General features: G+C 40.4%; 1 protein-coding gene across 3 annotated transcripts in view; it reads right to left on the reverse strand.

Annotated features, from left to right (window-relative positions):
- Nucleotides 1-4,591: 4,591 nt before the first annotated feature.
- PLTP (phospholipid transfer protein) overlaps nt 4,592-14,803 on the reverse strand; it is a 61,459-nt gene continuing 51,247 nt past the window's right edge. For all 3 annotated transcript variants that reach the window (XM_088481922.1, XM_088481923.1, XM_088481924.1), the window contains 7 exons: nt 10,297-10,356; nt 8,476-8,640; nt 7,330-7,397; nt 5,809-5,851; nt 5,664-5,727; nt 5,505-5,581; nt 4,592-5,425 (listed from right to left, as the gene is read on the reverse strand). In XM_088481922.1, the coding sequence (XP_088338048.1) occupies nt 5,303-5,425; nt 5,505-5,581; nt 5,664-5,727; nt 5,809-5,851; nt 7,330-7,397; nt 8,476-8,640; nt 10,297-10,356 (600 nt within the window). In that variant the 3' untranslated portion in view covers nt 4,592-5,302. The remainder of the gene's footprint in view (nt 5,426-5,504; nt 5,582-5,663; nt 5,728-5,808; nt 5,852-7,329; nt 7,398-8,475; nt 8,641-10,296; nt 10,357-14,803) is intronic.

Consider the following 14,803-nt stretch of genomic DNA (forward strand, 5'->3'; position numbering starts at 1 on the left):
CTATAACCAATGCAGGGAAATGATACTAATGATCCAATTTGAATGTATATATCTCTGTTTTTTAATATATATAACAACTTCATAATGGGGGTAAGGTGCAATCAGGGAGATTTGTAGACTCTTCAGGGAGTCAGCGTGATTGCTACTATTTCAGGGAATCTCCCTGAAAATGAGGGAGAGTTGACAAGTATGATATTAAAATCAACACATTAGAATATTAGGTACTTGTGTACTTTACGGACTCATTGCAGAGAGAACCCAATGAATGTTTTAAATGGTACTTGTGTACTTTACGTACACAAGTACCGAAAGTTGTCCCCACCTAAAGAAGAAAGTGCTACGCTCGCCACAAGGTTATATTCCTCCTCTATGCCCACTTGGATGGTAGGGAATGACGCTGGACACTGGCTGATGATGTCAGGGTCCTCTCCATGAAGGGGATTTAGACATTACCATGATTGATAATAATAATGAGAGTAGGACACTTGGGTTCTCTCTGCAATGAGTCAGTAAAGTGCACAAGTACCGCATATTACACATATAATAAGTAAAGATAGATGCATACAAACTCCCAAGAGTTCTAGGGATTCATTTATCAATTAGTTTTATCGCTCACAACGAGTAATAAAACTGGCTGCATATGCTAAATTCTGCTCCAGCCAATCAGCTCCCAACTGTCATTTTTCAAACAGATGACAGTTGGGAGCTGATTGGCTGGAGCACCATTTATCATATGCAGTGAGTTTTATCACTTGTTGTGAGTGATAAAACCGGTTGCTAAATGAGGCCCCTAATATGAAAAAACAGGGATGTCTTTGCTCAATTATCATGTAAGTTTGAGCACTATACACTATATGCTGGTGAATAAATCTCTAATAAGATATATCACAGAAATAGTAGGGCTATCCTTTTATCTGTCACGCAGACCTTTAAATAGCAACTGCACAATAACAGTTGATTTTCAGGTACAGCTGTGACTTCGTAGCCAGCCACAGGGATTTCTCCACAGGTGTTAAGCAAGACTTGATTAATGAGCCATTCAGCACAAGTCACCATACAATGTAGCACCTCAAAGCTCCAGCATGCTAGTTTGTAACAGAAGGGATGTTGACAGCATACTGGCGTGCGGGATTTCGACGATCAAAATATCGGTGCTAAATCCCAACAGCGTCGGGATCCCGGCTCCACAATCCCGTCCGCCAGCATCCCGAAGGTACGTATCGGGGGTTAGGGGTAGAGTTAGGGTTAGGCACTAGGGCGAGGGTTAGGGTGCGGGGAGAGGGAGGTTAGGTTCAGGCACCGGGGAGGGAGGGTTAGGGGTAATGCTGCCCATCCACTAGGCGATTAAATTGAACAATAACGACGTCGTTATTGTTCAATCGTTCATTAATCGTTTGAAGATCGTTCACTAAAATTTCTAAAACGACCAGCGATGCGCGTGCCCACTGGTCGTTAAAAGACGTCTATCATCGTTCAAACAAGCTGGTCAACCTGACAACGTCAGGTTGAGCATGTTTGCAGATGATTGATGAGCCTGCACTGAACGACTGCTCGTTCAGTGCAGGCTCATCAGACTGACAAACGACTGCACGATTACAATGTCGTAATTGTGCAGTCGTTTTCAGCTCGTCTAGTGGATGGGCAGCTTAAGGGTTAGAGGCAGGATACTTGCCTAATAGTGTCAGGATTCTGACTGTCGGGATGCCGCTGTTGGTATTCTAACCGGCGGGATCCCATACCCAACCCATAACAGATATATGGCTGAATCAGTTCTACCTTATATGCTTCACATATAGTGCATATTCTCCAGTTAGAATGTCCAGGTATATACAGGCGGGAATTCCAATTGGCATTAAGGATTTCAGCAATATCGACAGTATTACCTGTCTGTGCTGCTATCCTCTGTTAACCGCAGCTTATTAATTCACTGTCAATAGATCCTGTGGTGAAGCTAGGACCAAAGAATCAGTGGCACTTGTAGAATCTCTGCTGTTTAATATAGTGATAAAGGCTGTAAGCAGGTGGTTGGTGATTGCAGCAGCACTGGATTCCCATAGTTCCTATTGCATTTCTCCACACTGCGTCTGTGTTCATCAGAGGATTGACAATTTTCGAATGAACCTTCACAGCAGGATGTGTTGACAGTGAATTAATGCCACCCACCTTGCACTTCCCTTTCCACGGATCGGTGAGCTCTCTCCACCGGTCATCTGGTCTCCAGACTCCTGGTCTGTGACCCCGGTCAACTGACTGTGTTGTAAACTGAGGTCCCGGTTTACAGCACAGCTGACCGGGTCACAGTGCAGGGGCCTGGAGACCAGCTGACCGGAGGAGAGAGCTCACTGGTCAGCGGACCCCCAGCTGCAGGTACGTTTTTTAATTTTTTTTAAACAGCTTTTTTTTTGCAGTGATCAGCTTGTTTTATTTAGACAGCAAAGCTTGACCACAAGGGGCCAGCTCCCAGGTCTGCTCTGCTTCCAGATGGCGTTGTTATAGCAGGGCTCACACCCAGTATATTTCACAATTCTCCCTTAGTACATTTCAAGCAGATCACATTTCCATTTACAAGAATGGGAAATGTGATCTGCTTGCTAAAGATATGAGAATTACAGGGCTTACATGGGGAAGTTTTTCACGAAAAATGCTCCAAAAACCCTTTAATACAGGTCAGTGAAATGAGTGTGAGAACATCTATTTTCACATTATTTTAGTAAAAAAAAAATGTAATAAATAGAGTCCTTATTGTGCAGTTGCTACTTAAAGGTCTGCATGACAGATAAAAGGATATCCCTACTATTTTGCTGCTATATCGGGTTGGAGATGGGATGATGGCATTCAAGATCCCGGTGGTCAGAATCTCAACACCAGCATCCCAACAGGGTTAACATACCGAAACTTGACTGTCAGTATCCTAACCCTCCCCCTCTCTCCCTGGTGCCTAAACCTAATCTAACCCTCCCCCTAGTGCCTAACCCCTAACCGTCCCCCTAACCCCAGTACTTACTGTCGGGATGCCGACACCGGGATTCTGACAGGTGACTGGATTCTGGCATTCTAAACGCCAGCATCCCGACTGTCGGAATTTTTTACGGATCCCTTTTATTCACCAGCATATTGTGCTCTATTGGATTCAAACTTACATGATAATTGAGCAAAGACATCCCTGTTTTTTCCTTATTTGCACTCTTGGGAGTTTGTATGTATCTATCTTGACTTATTATATGTGCAATATTGTAATGTGTTGATTTTAATATGTGTATTGTGATAGAAGCACTGGTAAAGTGGTCAATGGCAGGTACATTTGTCCTAAGTCTTGGCCCATGTGTTCTAAAAAAACCCAGGAGAAGTCTGTTTTGTAAACAGACCAGAGTATCGGCTTTTGGAAAAACTGGTTTGGGTCCTGGGGTGTGGATGTCAAGAGAGGGAGGGCTCCATCCACAGGCCACTCCAGGTTTTGGGCCTTTCAGCCTGGTAACAGGCTCATTAGGGCTTGCATCTGGAAATGGCTAAGATAAGCATGGTTTCTTTGTGGCTCACGCAATTGGAGAAAAAAAACTGGAGAAAAGTGTTCTCCATCCCAGATCAGGTGAAGAAAAAAAAAAGCAAAGTCAATATTTTTGGCTAAAAATGTGGGGATTTCTTTCAGAACCTTTTGGACAGCCCCCCTAATGATACTTTGGCAAAAAAACGACCGCTGAAATTTCGGTCCAATTTTTTTTTTATTCCATGAAAAATCCGTTTCACGTAATGGGGCTGGTATTTCGGAGGGCCATAAGGATGCGTCAAGTGATCTAAACTTCGCACGTGGCTCGCGCAGGCATTTTTTTAGCAGTTATAAAAAAAAACACCTGCGCCAGCCACGTGCGATGTTTAAAACAATTGTCGCATCCTTATGGCCCTCCGAAATACCAGCCCCAATACGTTAAACGCATTTTTCGTGGAAAAAAAAAAAATTGACCGAAATTTCAGCGGTCATTTTTTGCCTAAGTGTGCAACTTACGATTTTTTTTTTGCTAAAGTATCATTAGAGGGGATGTCCAAAGTGTGTTCTGTAAGAAATCCCCACACTTTTACCCCAAAACAGGGATTTTGCTAATTTTTTCACCTGCCCTAGGCTGGAGAAAAGTTTTCTCCAGTTTTAGGCAAAAAAATTGCAGTTTTTCGCCATCCTTGGCAAAATCGTGCGCAAATCGTCCAATTGCGGCCGATTTGTCGGCTGATCTGACGGCCGATTTGCAAACGACGGTGAAAACTGACATTTTCGCCTCTACTTGAATACAGCCCTGTGTCACAGTATATAAGAAAAGTGTCCTTTTAATTTATGCCAGACTCCTGCATATCATGATTCCCACATTGCAGACACAGATCAGCACCATCGTCTTTGTTTTGTATATTCTGGAGGTTTAGCAATTACCACCTTTTCAATTACTGCAGATATGTTTTCTGTATATGATTGGGATTAATGAATATTAATAATGTATATGATATTTAACTAATTTGTTAATTTCCTTTATAACTTTTGTAAATTATTATATTATTTCTCAACCACCATATTCTGACCATTTGGTATATTATTCTTTTTCTAAACTCCTTTTCGATATAAAATTGATTTTATTTTCAATTATTGATCTCCTATAATTTAACTTTAAAACAGTACATGTCATTGTTTTTCCCTTCTCACTAAAGCCTTTTGGACCCAATTCAGATTGTTTTCTAACATATACAGTCCTCTTTTTGTTCATACAACACTGTAAGCAGTACATAAGTAGGGCTAGGAAGCAGTTTTTCTTATTTCACATTTGATTGGTTCACAAGGAGCAGTTCACATGATATAAGACAAACCTGCTTTTGTTATGTTCATTTGTTTGATCAATACTAAGCCCATCTAGTGCACCCCATGTCATGGCATGGCATGGCTACAGACATCTTTGTTACATCAGGCTCTTTTGTATGGTATCTGTTAGTTTAAGATTGTTACAATGTCATAGTTCACATAGGTTAAACAGTTAGCTTTTGCTAAATTACTTATTGCTTTTTAGAATGGTTAAAAATTGTATGTTGGCAGTGATAAATAGTTGTCTGTGGTTTGATATACATTAAATGTTTCTACTTTAACACAATACATGAGGTTCTTCTAAAAGGTTGCTGCCCGCACGGCTGTTACAGATTGGGGCTTCCTGTAGACTTTGGGGCAGCTTTGGATGAATCACTTTAGCATGCCATTGAGTCAGAGACACATTAGATTTGTCTCTCAGATGAACCTCTTTCTGTGGCCACCAGGAACACTCAGATTTTGTGAGTCTCAGAAAGCCTCATTAGACCCTTGGATTGTGTCTGCTTGGGCAGTTGGGGAAGGACGATATTTGTCAATGACTTCACGCAGACTCATAGAGAAGTGCAGATCCCCACCGATGAGAATGAAACCCTGGAATAAATGCAGAAAACAAGATTGCATATCTGGGCCCCCGCTGAAAAAATACATGCACACTTATTCTGGGACTTACTGCGTGATGTGTAGTTGTCTCCCTTGTGAAATCCAAACCCTCGGGAAGTGGGATGCCAACCCCTCTCTTTGTTCTCTCTGCGACACACATTTCATGCAACAAGTTATATTTTGATACCGTGCAGGCACATTGTGAATCATAGAGAATGTATGGTCTTACCATTAAGAATGGGCATCACCGTTAACTGCAAAAGAGTCTTTAAGGGGCTTTGCAAAGGTATGAGCTGCAAAAAAAATGTATATGGTTGTTATTACTTCAGTGAGCCACAAGGAGCACTTTCTACTGACTGTAATAGCTCACTCACTGCCAGGGACTCCAGTGCAGACTTGTTTGAGTATATTCTGAATCTAGAAACACAAAGGAAGTAAGAAATCAGAAGTTTTCATAGACTCTTCAGGAGACAGACACACTTAAATTAAGGAGAATGTAAAGTAGTTTATATAGTTAGAATTCACGGGCTTCACTTGTAACAGCAGATAGCTCAATGGTAAGCTGTCTGACTGCAAATCAAAGTGTACAGGATCGATTCCCAGCTATGACTGTGATGAGACGCAGAGAGGAGATTCTGGCCTGGGACTCACAGAGCCAAGGGAACTCTTATATAACGGCAACTTCATGATATGCTGCCATGGCGTTCCACCTCTGCCAGGCCTGCTACGGCGACCAGGGCACATGCCCTGCTTGTTACACCACTGACCAGGCTAGCACCATGTAATTAGGACCCTCCCCCTAGCGGCAAAATGCTGTAATTCGCGGGTCAATCGGGAGGGAGCGAAGCCAAATGACAAGTCTAATGGAATCACATCATATTGGCTCTGCCTCCTCCCTATTGACGCACAAATTGTGGGATTTTGCCGCGAGGGGTTGGGGCTTAAAAACATGATACCTGCTCTCAAGTCTGTCATGGTGGTTTCTGAGTACCCTGTACGTAACTGCTTTTTAACACACTGACGAAAAATCCAACCATTTAAGGCACATTTACTTTCATTGCTTCAATAGCATTCAGGTAGGTTTTGTTTGTGTCCTCAAAATTCCCATCTATTTGTATATGCGGGATGTAGTTTGAATCCCAGCAGTGGTGAAGCCGGCGCTTAGAATGCCGGTGCCGGAATCCCAAAACCAGTAAGAATCCTGGGACCAGCATCCCAATGGTAAGTAGTGTGGTTAGATACCTTGAGGTGTTTTTTCAGCTATGTTTTAATGGGAGTCGGGTACGTCGACCTCTTAAAAGTATCACACATTTTCTGGTGTTCCCGTCGGAGTAAATGTGCACGATATAAAGATACTGCTATAGGTTTAAACCTAACTAACCAAAACGTACCAGAACTTACACAATTGTAATTTCCCCATTGAGTGGTTTCCCTTTAAGCGGTTTTTTAAGAGCCCCTCATTTTTTTGGACTATTAAGTGTGTATGGATATGCACACATGTGTAAATGCATAACTATTTCTATTAAGTGCGCTCTTTGATCTTTTTTCCGAAATTTTTTACTTTTGTGTATACATTTTCTTGATATTGGGCAAGATTGGATAATAGATTGGAGCTGACATTTATATAACTTTGCGCCCCTACAATATCAATTATCACCATAAACAAGTGTTCTGAACTCAATAAAGCAGGGTGTTATTGTGTGTAATTATAATCAACAACTTATTTGGGTAACTCCACAGATAATTTAATTAGTGTATATGTTTTATTATTGAGAAATGGAATTACCCCTTAAACCCGGTGCTCCTTAGGGTATACACACTCAGATAGTGAACCTAGGCAATAGCCCATTACCTCTTATTAGGGCAGAGATGAACCAAAGGTTTAGCTACATTACCTCTTGAGGTCTAGTTGGACTTGTAAAGTGGTCTTCTTCAAAGTCACCTTGGCATTGAGGCGGGATTCCTGGGGGCACATAAGATATGTAATGTTGTTGAAAATGTATACAGCCGAGTTTTGCACACATGTTTAAATCACATTTTTTCCCCTTTTAATATAGCTTCTCCATTTTGCTGGTGTGTAGGGGTGTTTAGCATTCATGTACATGAGTACTACATTAGCGCGGCTATGTTAGTGATCTGCTGCATTAACCACAGCTTCATTATCTGTTACTTTATAGGCAAATGGATTGCTACACATACCTCTCTGTCCATGTACACTGGGATATAGCACACCTTATCTGCAATGGGCACTAATGGAGAGAAATACTGATTGTGTGCATTAGACCTCACAGAAGATCTGTATACAGACAGACAGAAAGAAATTGATCCAGTGTTGATATTTACAATGCAGTAGTCTTTAGTTAAGGACCACAGGTAATTCTAGCTGTGTACTGGATTAGGCCCCAAATCAGGCCTGTACATTATAGGGAAAGTGGTAGGACTTCCTTATTGGCCTGTGGACTAAAGAGGGCAGTCCTGGTCATGGTCTATTTCACTGTAGTACCCTATTAGAAGTGACCCCCTTCTCCCGTACTTCCTTCTGTCTAGATGCCATTTTGCAGCAGCGCTCATTGTCTAGTTCTTGACTCCTCCCCAAATGGTGTCTCAACGTTCCACCACAACTAACCGGTGTTGCCTGCCTAATATTTGCACACTACTTACGCTGTGTAGGCAGAAGGGAGTACAGAGGGGTCTATTTACTAAGCCGTGGATGGAGATAAAGTACCAGCCAACCAGATCCTAATTGTCATAAACACAGCCTGTGACATGGCAGTTAGGAGCTGATTGGCTGGTACTTTATCTCCGTTCATTTTCTCTCCTTCCAAGGCTTAGTACATAGACCCTAGAATCTTTTAGGAGAAATCCTTCATTTCCAAAGAATGCCAATATGAAGTATTAGGGTAGTGACCTATAAAGTTAAATAAACATTAAAAAGGTAACTTCTAGAAAATAGTAATTTATTATAGTAAATGCCAGAGCATGTTAATCTCTTCTCCTCTGGTGCTCTGACAATCATAGTGTAACTATCTCTGGAACCATACCATGGTCATGCTGCTCAGTTGCACAGGGGGTTGGTCTGCTGGAACCAGATAGATGTTCAGTATGGCGTTGACTGAAACGCTGGTTCCTGTTGGTTTTATGGTAAACCGTGGAGAGGTCGAAACACGGAGGTCTAGCTTCATAGGGGCCTCTGCCACAGAAGGATCCTACAAGTGTAAAGAAATGTCAGCACAGTGCAGCCTGTAAATTGTTAACTGTACAGCCACCGATTGTGCAAGTTGTTGCACTTTAAAAGATGAGAGAGGTCTGTAATTTCCATCATATGTACACTTTATTTTTTTTCCGAAAGAATATACAAATAAATTGTTTAAAAATCATACAATGTGATTTCCAGAATTATTTGTTCAGATTCTGTCTCTCACAGTTGAAGAGTACCTATGATGGAAATTACAGACCTCTCTCATCTTTTAAAGTGCAACAACTTGCACAATCGGTGGCTGTCCAAATACTTTTTTGCCCCACTAATATATATATTATATATATATCCTAGTGCAACATCCTAGAACACCGAGTAGTAAAAAAATAAATAAATGTAATATAATACTATGGTGTAACTGGCACAAATGTGCTTCCCTCAGCGACCAGTCAGACCTGTGCTTCGGGTAGTCTTGCAGTTTGCCCTTATTAATAACTAAGTATTTACATGGATCTCAATTTTGATGCACACCTGATGAACAGTGCTTTAATATGCCAATACCCCTTGCCCCATTCAATGTGCACGTCTTCCCTACTCTCAAGTTAGTAGAAGTGTACGTAGGTGTGTAGTAGAGAATCTGAAAATGGGTCACAATTAAAAGTCCAGCATTCTACTACTTTGGAATCATTGCACTCTTTAAACGTTCCTGTTTTTCTCCCAGCATACTATTTAGTATAGTCTAATTTATTGATTAATTTAATCATGAGGTCTTAATGACTGTATTTATTATGTGTGTCTCTTGTGTGTTTTAAGCTGTGTTACAGTGTTCTATTGGGCTAATGAAGTCGGTTTATATAAGTTCTATCATTTAACAGCTGTACCACCTTATTACATAAACCTTGAAATGTTCACAAAGAACAAATCTGTTACAAATACATTAGTGGCTAAAAAGTATTACATGTAACATAAATTAGAGCTAAATTACAGTGGATTGATAATAACAAAGCAGCGTACCATTTTACTAGATGGGGAAAAAGGGCATTTGTCTTGGGCAGCAAGAAAAGAAATTGGTTCACTATAAACTGCCTAGTAATGAAATCTGGATATTAACGCAAATAAATATTTTCTAGCTCATTCCCTGTAGGCACACAGGATGTGGTGCTCTAAGCTGCATCCAATCTACTAGCCGCAACTTTTCCTGTAACTTCATTACATGGAGAAGAATATAGTGCAACTGCTCAGTGGCGAAACTTCCGACAGGACACCCTGAGGCATGGTTTCCGGGCACTGCCCCCTAGTTTATCTTATGCTGGGTGTTGTGGTGCGCCAGGTTGCGCACTCACTGTGAGGGCTTATGTAGTGGTGGCAGTGGAATAGCTAATACACTATCACCAATGCACTGTGTAATAATAACATTTATACACTCTCCCACTGCAGGAGATACTCAGGAAGTCAATCAGGTTATTTTATTTGTTTCCTTTGTTATGTTTCTGATTTGATGAATAAAAAATAAATGTAATATATGAGCTGCATGTATGGCAAATGCTTCTGCCGCCCTATGCTACCTCTAGTTCTTTACATCCTACACAATTTACATTTTCATATATTAACATCACTTGGAAAGAGGAATGTAATGATTATTTCCATGATGTGTGCAGCTCCTTACCAGAAGCATGAGACTTGCAAAATATGAGGTCCGCAGCAAAACTTCCAGGTCTTTAGGCATCTAAATGATAGATATCCAGAGTTAAATCAAACAGATTATAATAGTGTCCCAGAAGGTTTAATAATGAATCAGTTAGTGCAACACATTTACTACTAATGCCACACACTTACTACTAATGCCACACATTTACTACTAATGCCACACACTTACTACTAATGCCACACACTTACTACTAATGCCACACATTTACTACTAATGCCACACACTTACTACTAATGCCACACATTTACTACTAATGCCACACACTTACTACTAATGCCACACACTTACTACTAATGCCACACATTTACTACTAATGCCACACACTTACTACTAAATATGATGATATTGCCGATCATCCAAATAATTTTACTCAGAACTACTTGATTGTTCAGCATTACCCTCACATTACACTGCAACTCATGTAAGGCGAAAGTATTACCCAGGAGCGTCTTAAGAGAGGAGGGGGCCGGTGTACAGTCTCCATCTGGGGCCCCCTCCTCTCATCCCGGCAGCGTACTGAGCCAGAGCGCAGAAGACTGAGCACTAGTTGACTCTAGCGCTGTGTCAAAGTCTACTAATGCCCCCATTATAGAGACGCCACTGGTGTTACCTCCCTCTTCCTCTACAGGCAGCTGAAGTTCCTCTAGCATCTTTAGGCCAAATATTAATGGGATTTAATAGCAAACATCTGAAGCTACAGTAAGTTTAGCTGTTTTGACATCGCTAGTCCTGTTCCGGTGTATGACTCCACACAGTATATATCTACAGTGTAAGCCAATCTGTCAATGTCTGAAGAACCTACTTCTTAATATGGCAACTTGCTGCCAAGGAGTAAAAGAGCATGGACAGGTGTAGTTTAGATACAAACATTCCAGTTGTTTCATGTGTAATATTCATCTTTGATTTTCAGTCTTTGATATATTTATTTATATACTCGTATACTGGCTTTACTAGCTTTTTAGTTGCAGTTGTCATGGATGTTTAGCGTGCTTTTATCTATATATTAAAAATTACAGCTGATTTAAATTCTGTCATCACACTGGTGCCCGCACGTGTACATTAGACATTACGTGCACAGTGTCTGCACCTGCCACTGATCACCTACCAGGCATGCACATGCGGTGCATGTTAGGACGGTCGAGCACCCACCAGGCCGATGACCCTGCACAAATGACTAGACAGAGGCAACTGCGGTGCAGCAGCTAAAGAGGACGTGCCCGCAGATGAGGACTGGAGGTAAAGGTAAGTGGAAGAGAGACAGAATATAGAGGAAGACACTGATGGCAGGAAGGAAAGAGACTGAGGGGCAACGATGGGCAGTAGAGAAAGACTGAAGGAGAACTAGGGCAGGAGAGTAAGACTGAGGGGCAGCAAGGGGCAGGAGCAGGGACAGATTAACAATGGGATAAATGGGACTACAGCTCCAGGACTCCACATAAAAATAGGTCCACCATCATGACAGCAAGATGTTCAGCAGCCGTCCAGCTGGCCACACAGTCAGCCATATTTTCCTCACAAAAAAGTAATGTTTTTTCCACTTTCATGTATTTAGGGAAACATTGGGCTGATCGTGTAGGGGATGTATACACCCACATACAACTCCTCTGCTTCTCACAATAGGCCATTGAGCAATTTCAGCCCCAGGACCATGTGGCCTTTAATCTGCCCCTGAGCAAGAGAGATAAAGATTGAGGGGCAACAAGGTGCACAATAGAAAGAGGGGGCAATTTTTCTTGGTGATGCCGAACATATATCTATTTATGGATATATGCATGAGCTGTTGAAGCAGAATATATAATGAAAGAGATTTGTATCTTGAAATCAAAGGTGGTCCCGCACTGATTGAGTGGTAGCAATCTTAAATCTGAGGTAGTCAATACGTTTAATATATGTATAATATTACTTTTGAGCCTATACAACTCCAATAGTTGGAAAGTATTTCTAGTTTCCGGAGGTGCCCCCAGACATAGTTGTTTGAATAATATATATATCAACAAAAAGGGAAAGGGAAGAGAAAAAAGGAAAAAGCAACTTTTCCTGGTCTGGTGCACTGATAGGCTTGAATATAGATTAATCTAGTCTCCTCAGAAAAATAACTAAAATATAACTTTTATTACGCACTTGTAAAAATATATTATAATAGTGCAATCAGATAAAGGGCGAAATCTATAATGAGTAAAGTAAAGTAGGATATATTGAAAGTAAGTGGTTGGGGCTGCTTTGTCGGCGTTCCCTGCACGCTGCCGGACACCGCACTCAGATGCGGGATTACAAATCACTACACCCACGTATGGGATAGTGATTAGAACACTCGGTATACTGTACTGACCATAACAACACTGCCATACTATTGTCGGCGGTGTTGTGGTATACTTATATGATCTAAAGATACACACTTGTATTAATAATCTCCCCTCTGGTTATCCCTAAAATATTAGTGGAACCAATAGAGCAGATATTAAGAGCGACTGTGACTCTCTGCCTAATATTATTCCTCTTTATATATACAGATAACTTATGCTCCCCATAAGAAGGTGATTATCCATAACATTAAGGTGTTGATAAGTGTGGGGGATTTCTGTGCGGTTACCCTCATACGTATAAACTACATACTACCACATTTGGCCCCGATAGCGTCATGATATATGTGAGAAATAATAATTATGTACACAAAGAATATTTGTGAATCCTCATATGACAATCGAGACACTTGGTATCTATTCATATAAAACATTGTATCCATTTAAATACAAACAGGACTATCTGCTTTGTGACTACTGAATATTATAGATACTGAGTGCCTTGTGAGAATATAAACACTTCTTGGTATTTAAACAACGGTATTAAGATACCTTGGTTGAGTTGACACAATAGTAAAAAAAAATATATATACCTATTATATCTATGTGTACAAGGCTATTACCTACGAGGAACGATTCATATTACTAACAGCTATACATATGGGCAGTACTATTTAGGATATCTGGTGGGGATTGTGTACATACACTTATATAGATATCATATTATATCACATACCAGTGTATTCTATCACTATTATGATAGATATATGTAGTGTATGATAAGATATAGAATTTACAATAGTAATTCTTTACAATAGGATACGTATAATCCGGCAGGTGCAGGAGGTGTTTTAACCACTTACTTTCAATATATCCTACTTTTCTTTACTTTACTCATTTTATATTTCGCCCTTTATCTGATTGCACTATTATAATATATTTTTACAAGTGCATAATAAAAGTTATATTTTAGTTATTTTTGTGAGGAGACTAGATTAATCTATATTCAAGCCTATCAGTGCACCAGACCAGGAAAAGTTGCTTTTTCCTTTTTTCTCTTCCCTTTCCCTTTTTGTTGATATATAGATTTGTATCTTGGTAGTCTATACATATGTTATAAACATACTTGTATTTTATGGACATGTAAATACGATCACGAATGATAAATTAATCTGTCTAATGATTACCTGAGTACTGACATCTGATTGATTCATGTGCAGCTGATCAGTAATTAATGAAAAAAATGTTCTATTGGCTGTCAGATATATAAATATGGACACTTGTCTGACATTGTTGACTGACCCTCTGGGGAAACCGCTGGATACTTTTAGCGGAGAAACACGCCAGAGACAAGTCCAGTACTCCCGTAGAAACCCTTACTGTGGCTGGCAAGCATTGGAATAATATCCTATTAAAAGGAACATTCAAAGAGAAAGTGGTCTCCCTCTCCTGTGGAAACAACTATAAGGCTATACTAACCAAGTGTTGGTCCCAGGCTAGGGAAATACACCTAACAGCGGCTTCTGGAATTAGAGACTCCGAAACCAGGAGAATAAAAGGAGTGTGGAGGATGTGGAAATTAGCACTGGATATGACAACTGATTTGTAGCTATTGGAAGAGCTTTATTGATGTCATCAGATATAACTGATTGAATAAGACCCCACACATATTAAACCAGCTCAATATCCATAAGAGGTTACTATTCCCGTGGAGAATTTGAATACAATATTTGTGGACTTCGTCCGATACATCTTTTACTGGACATACTATCTTTTAGTAATTTGTTATATATAAGGAAAAAGGGAGATTCCGTTAGCAACACATGTTGCATATTTTCAAGGTAATTTTTGATGTGACTTTTTTATATTACTTTTTTATATTCTGCTTCAACCTTGACCATCTTTTATGGATGTATATGTTATGTCATACTAGATTTTTATTTATCAGTCAATCCAGAATGGTCTGTTTGGGAGCTGCGTGACGATCAAGGTTGCTTAGGTGATCGTCAGACGGCATTGATTGTTTTAGGTTATCTATTTATATATCTTTGCACATATATATATATAACAGCAGAGGGACTGGCACTCAGAGTATAGCAGTATGACTTTACCGGGTGCCTCCACGGCAAAATGTAAAGTTCCAGAAAGGTGCGGCACTCTCAGAT

The sequence above is a fragment of the Taudactylus pleione genome, unplaced genomic scaffold (genome assembly GCF_031769625.1).
Source record: "Taudactylus pleione unplaced genomic scaffold, aTauple2 ptg000279l, whole genome shotgun sequence".
Taxonomy (NCBI): Eukaryota; Metazoa; Chordata; class Amphibia; order Anura; family Myobatrachidae; genus Taudactylus; species Taudactylus pleione.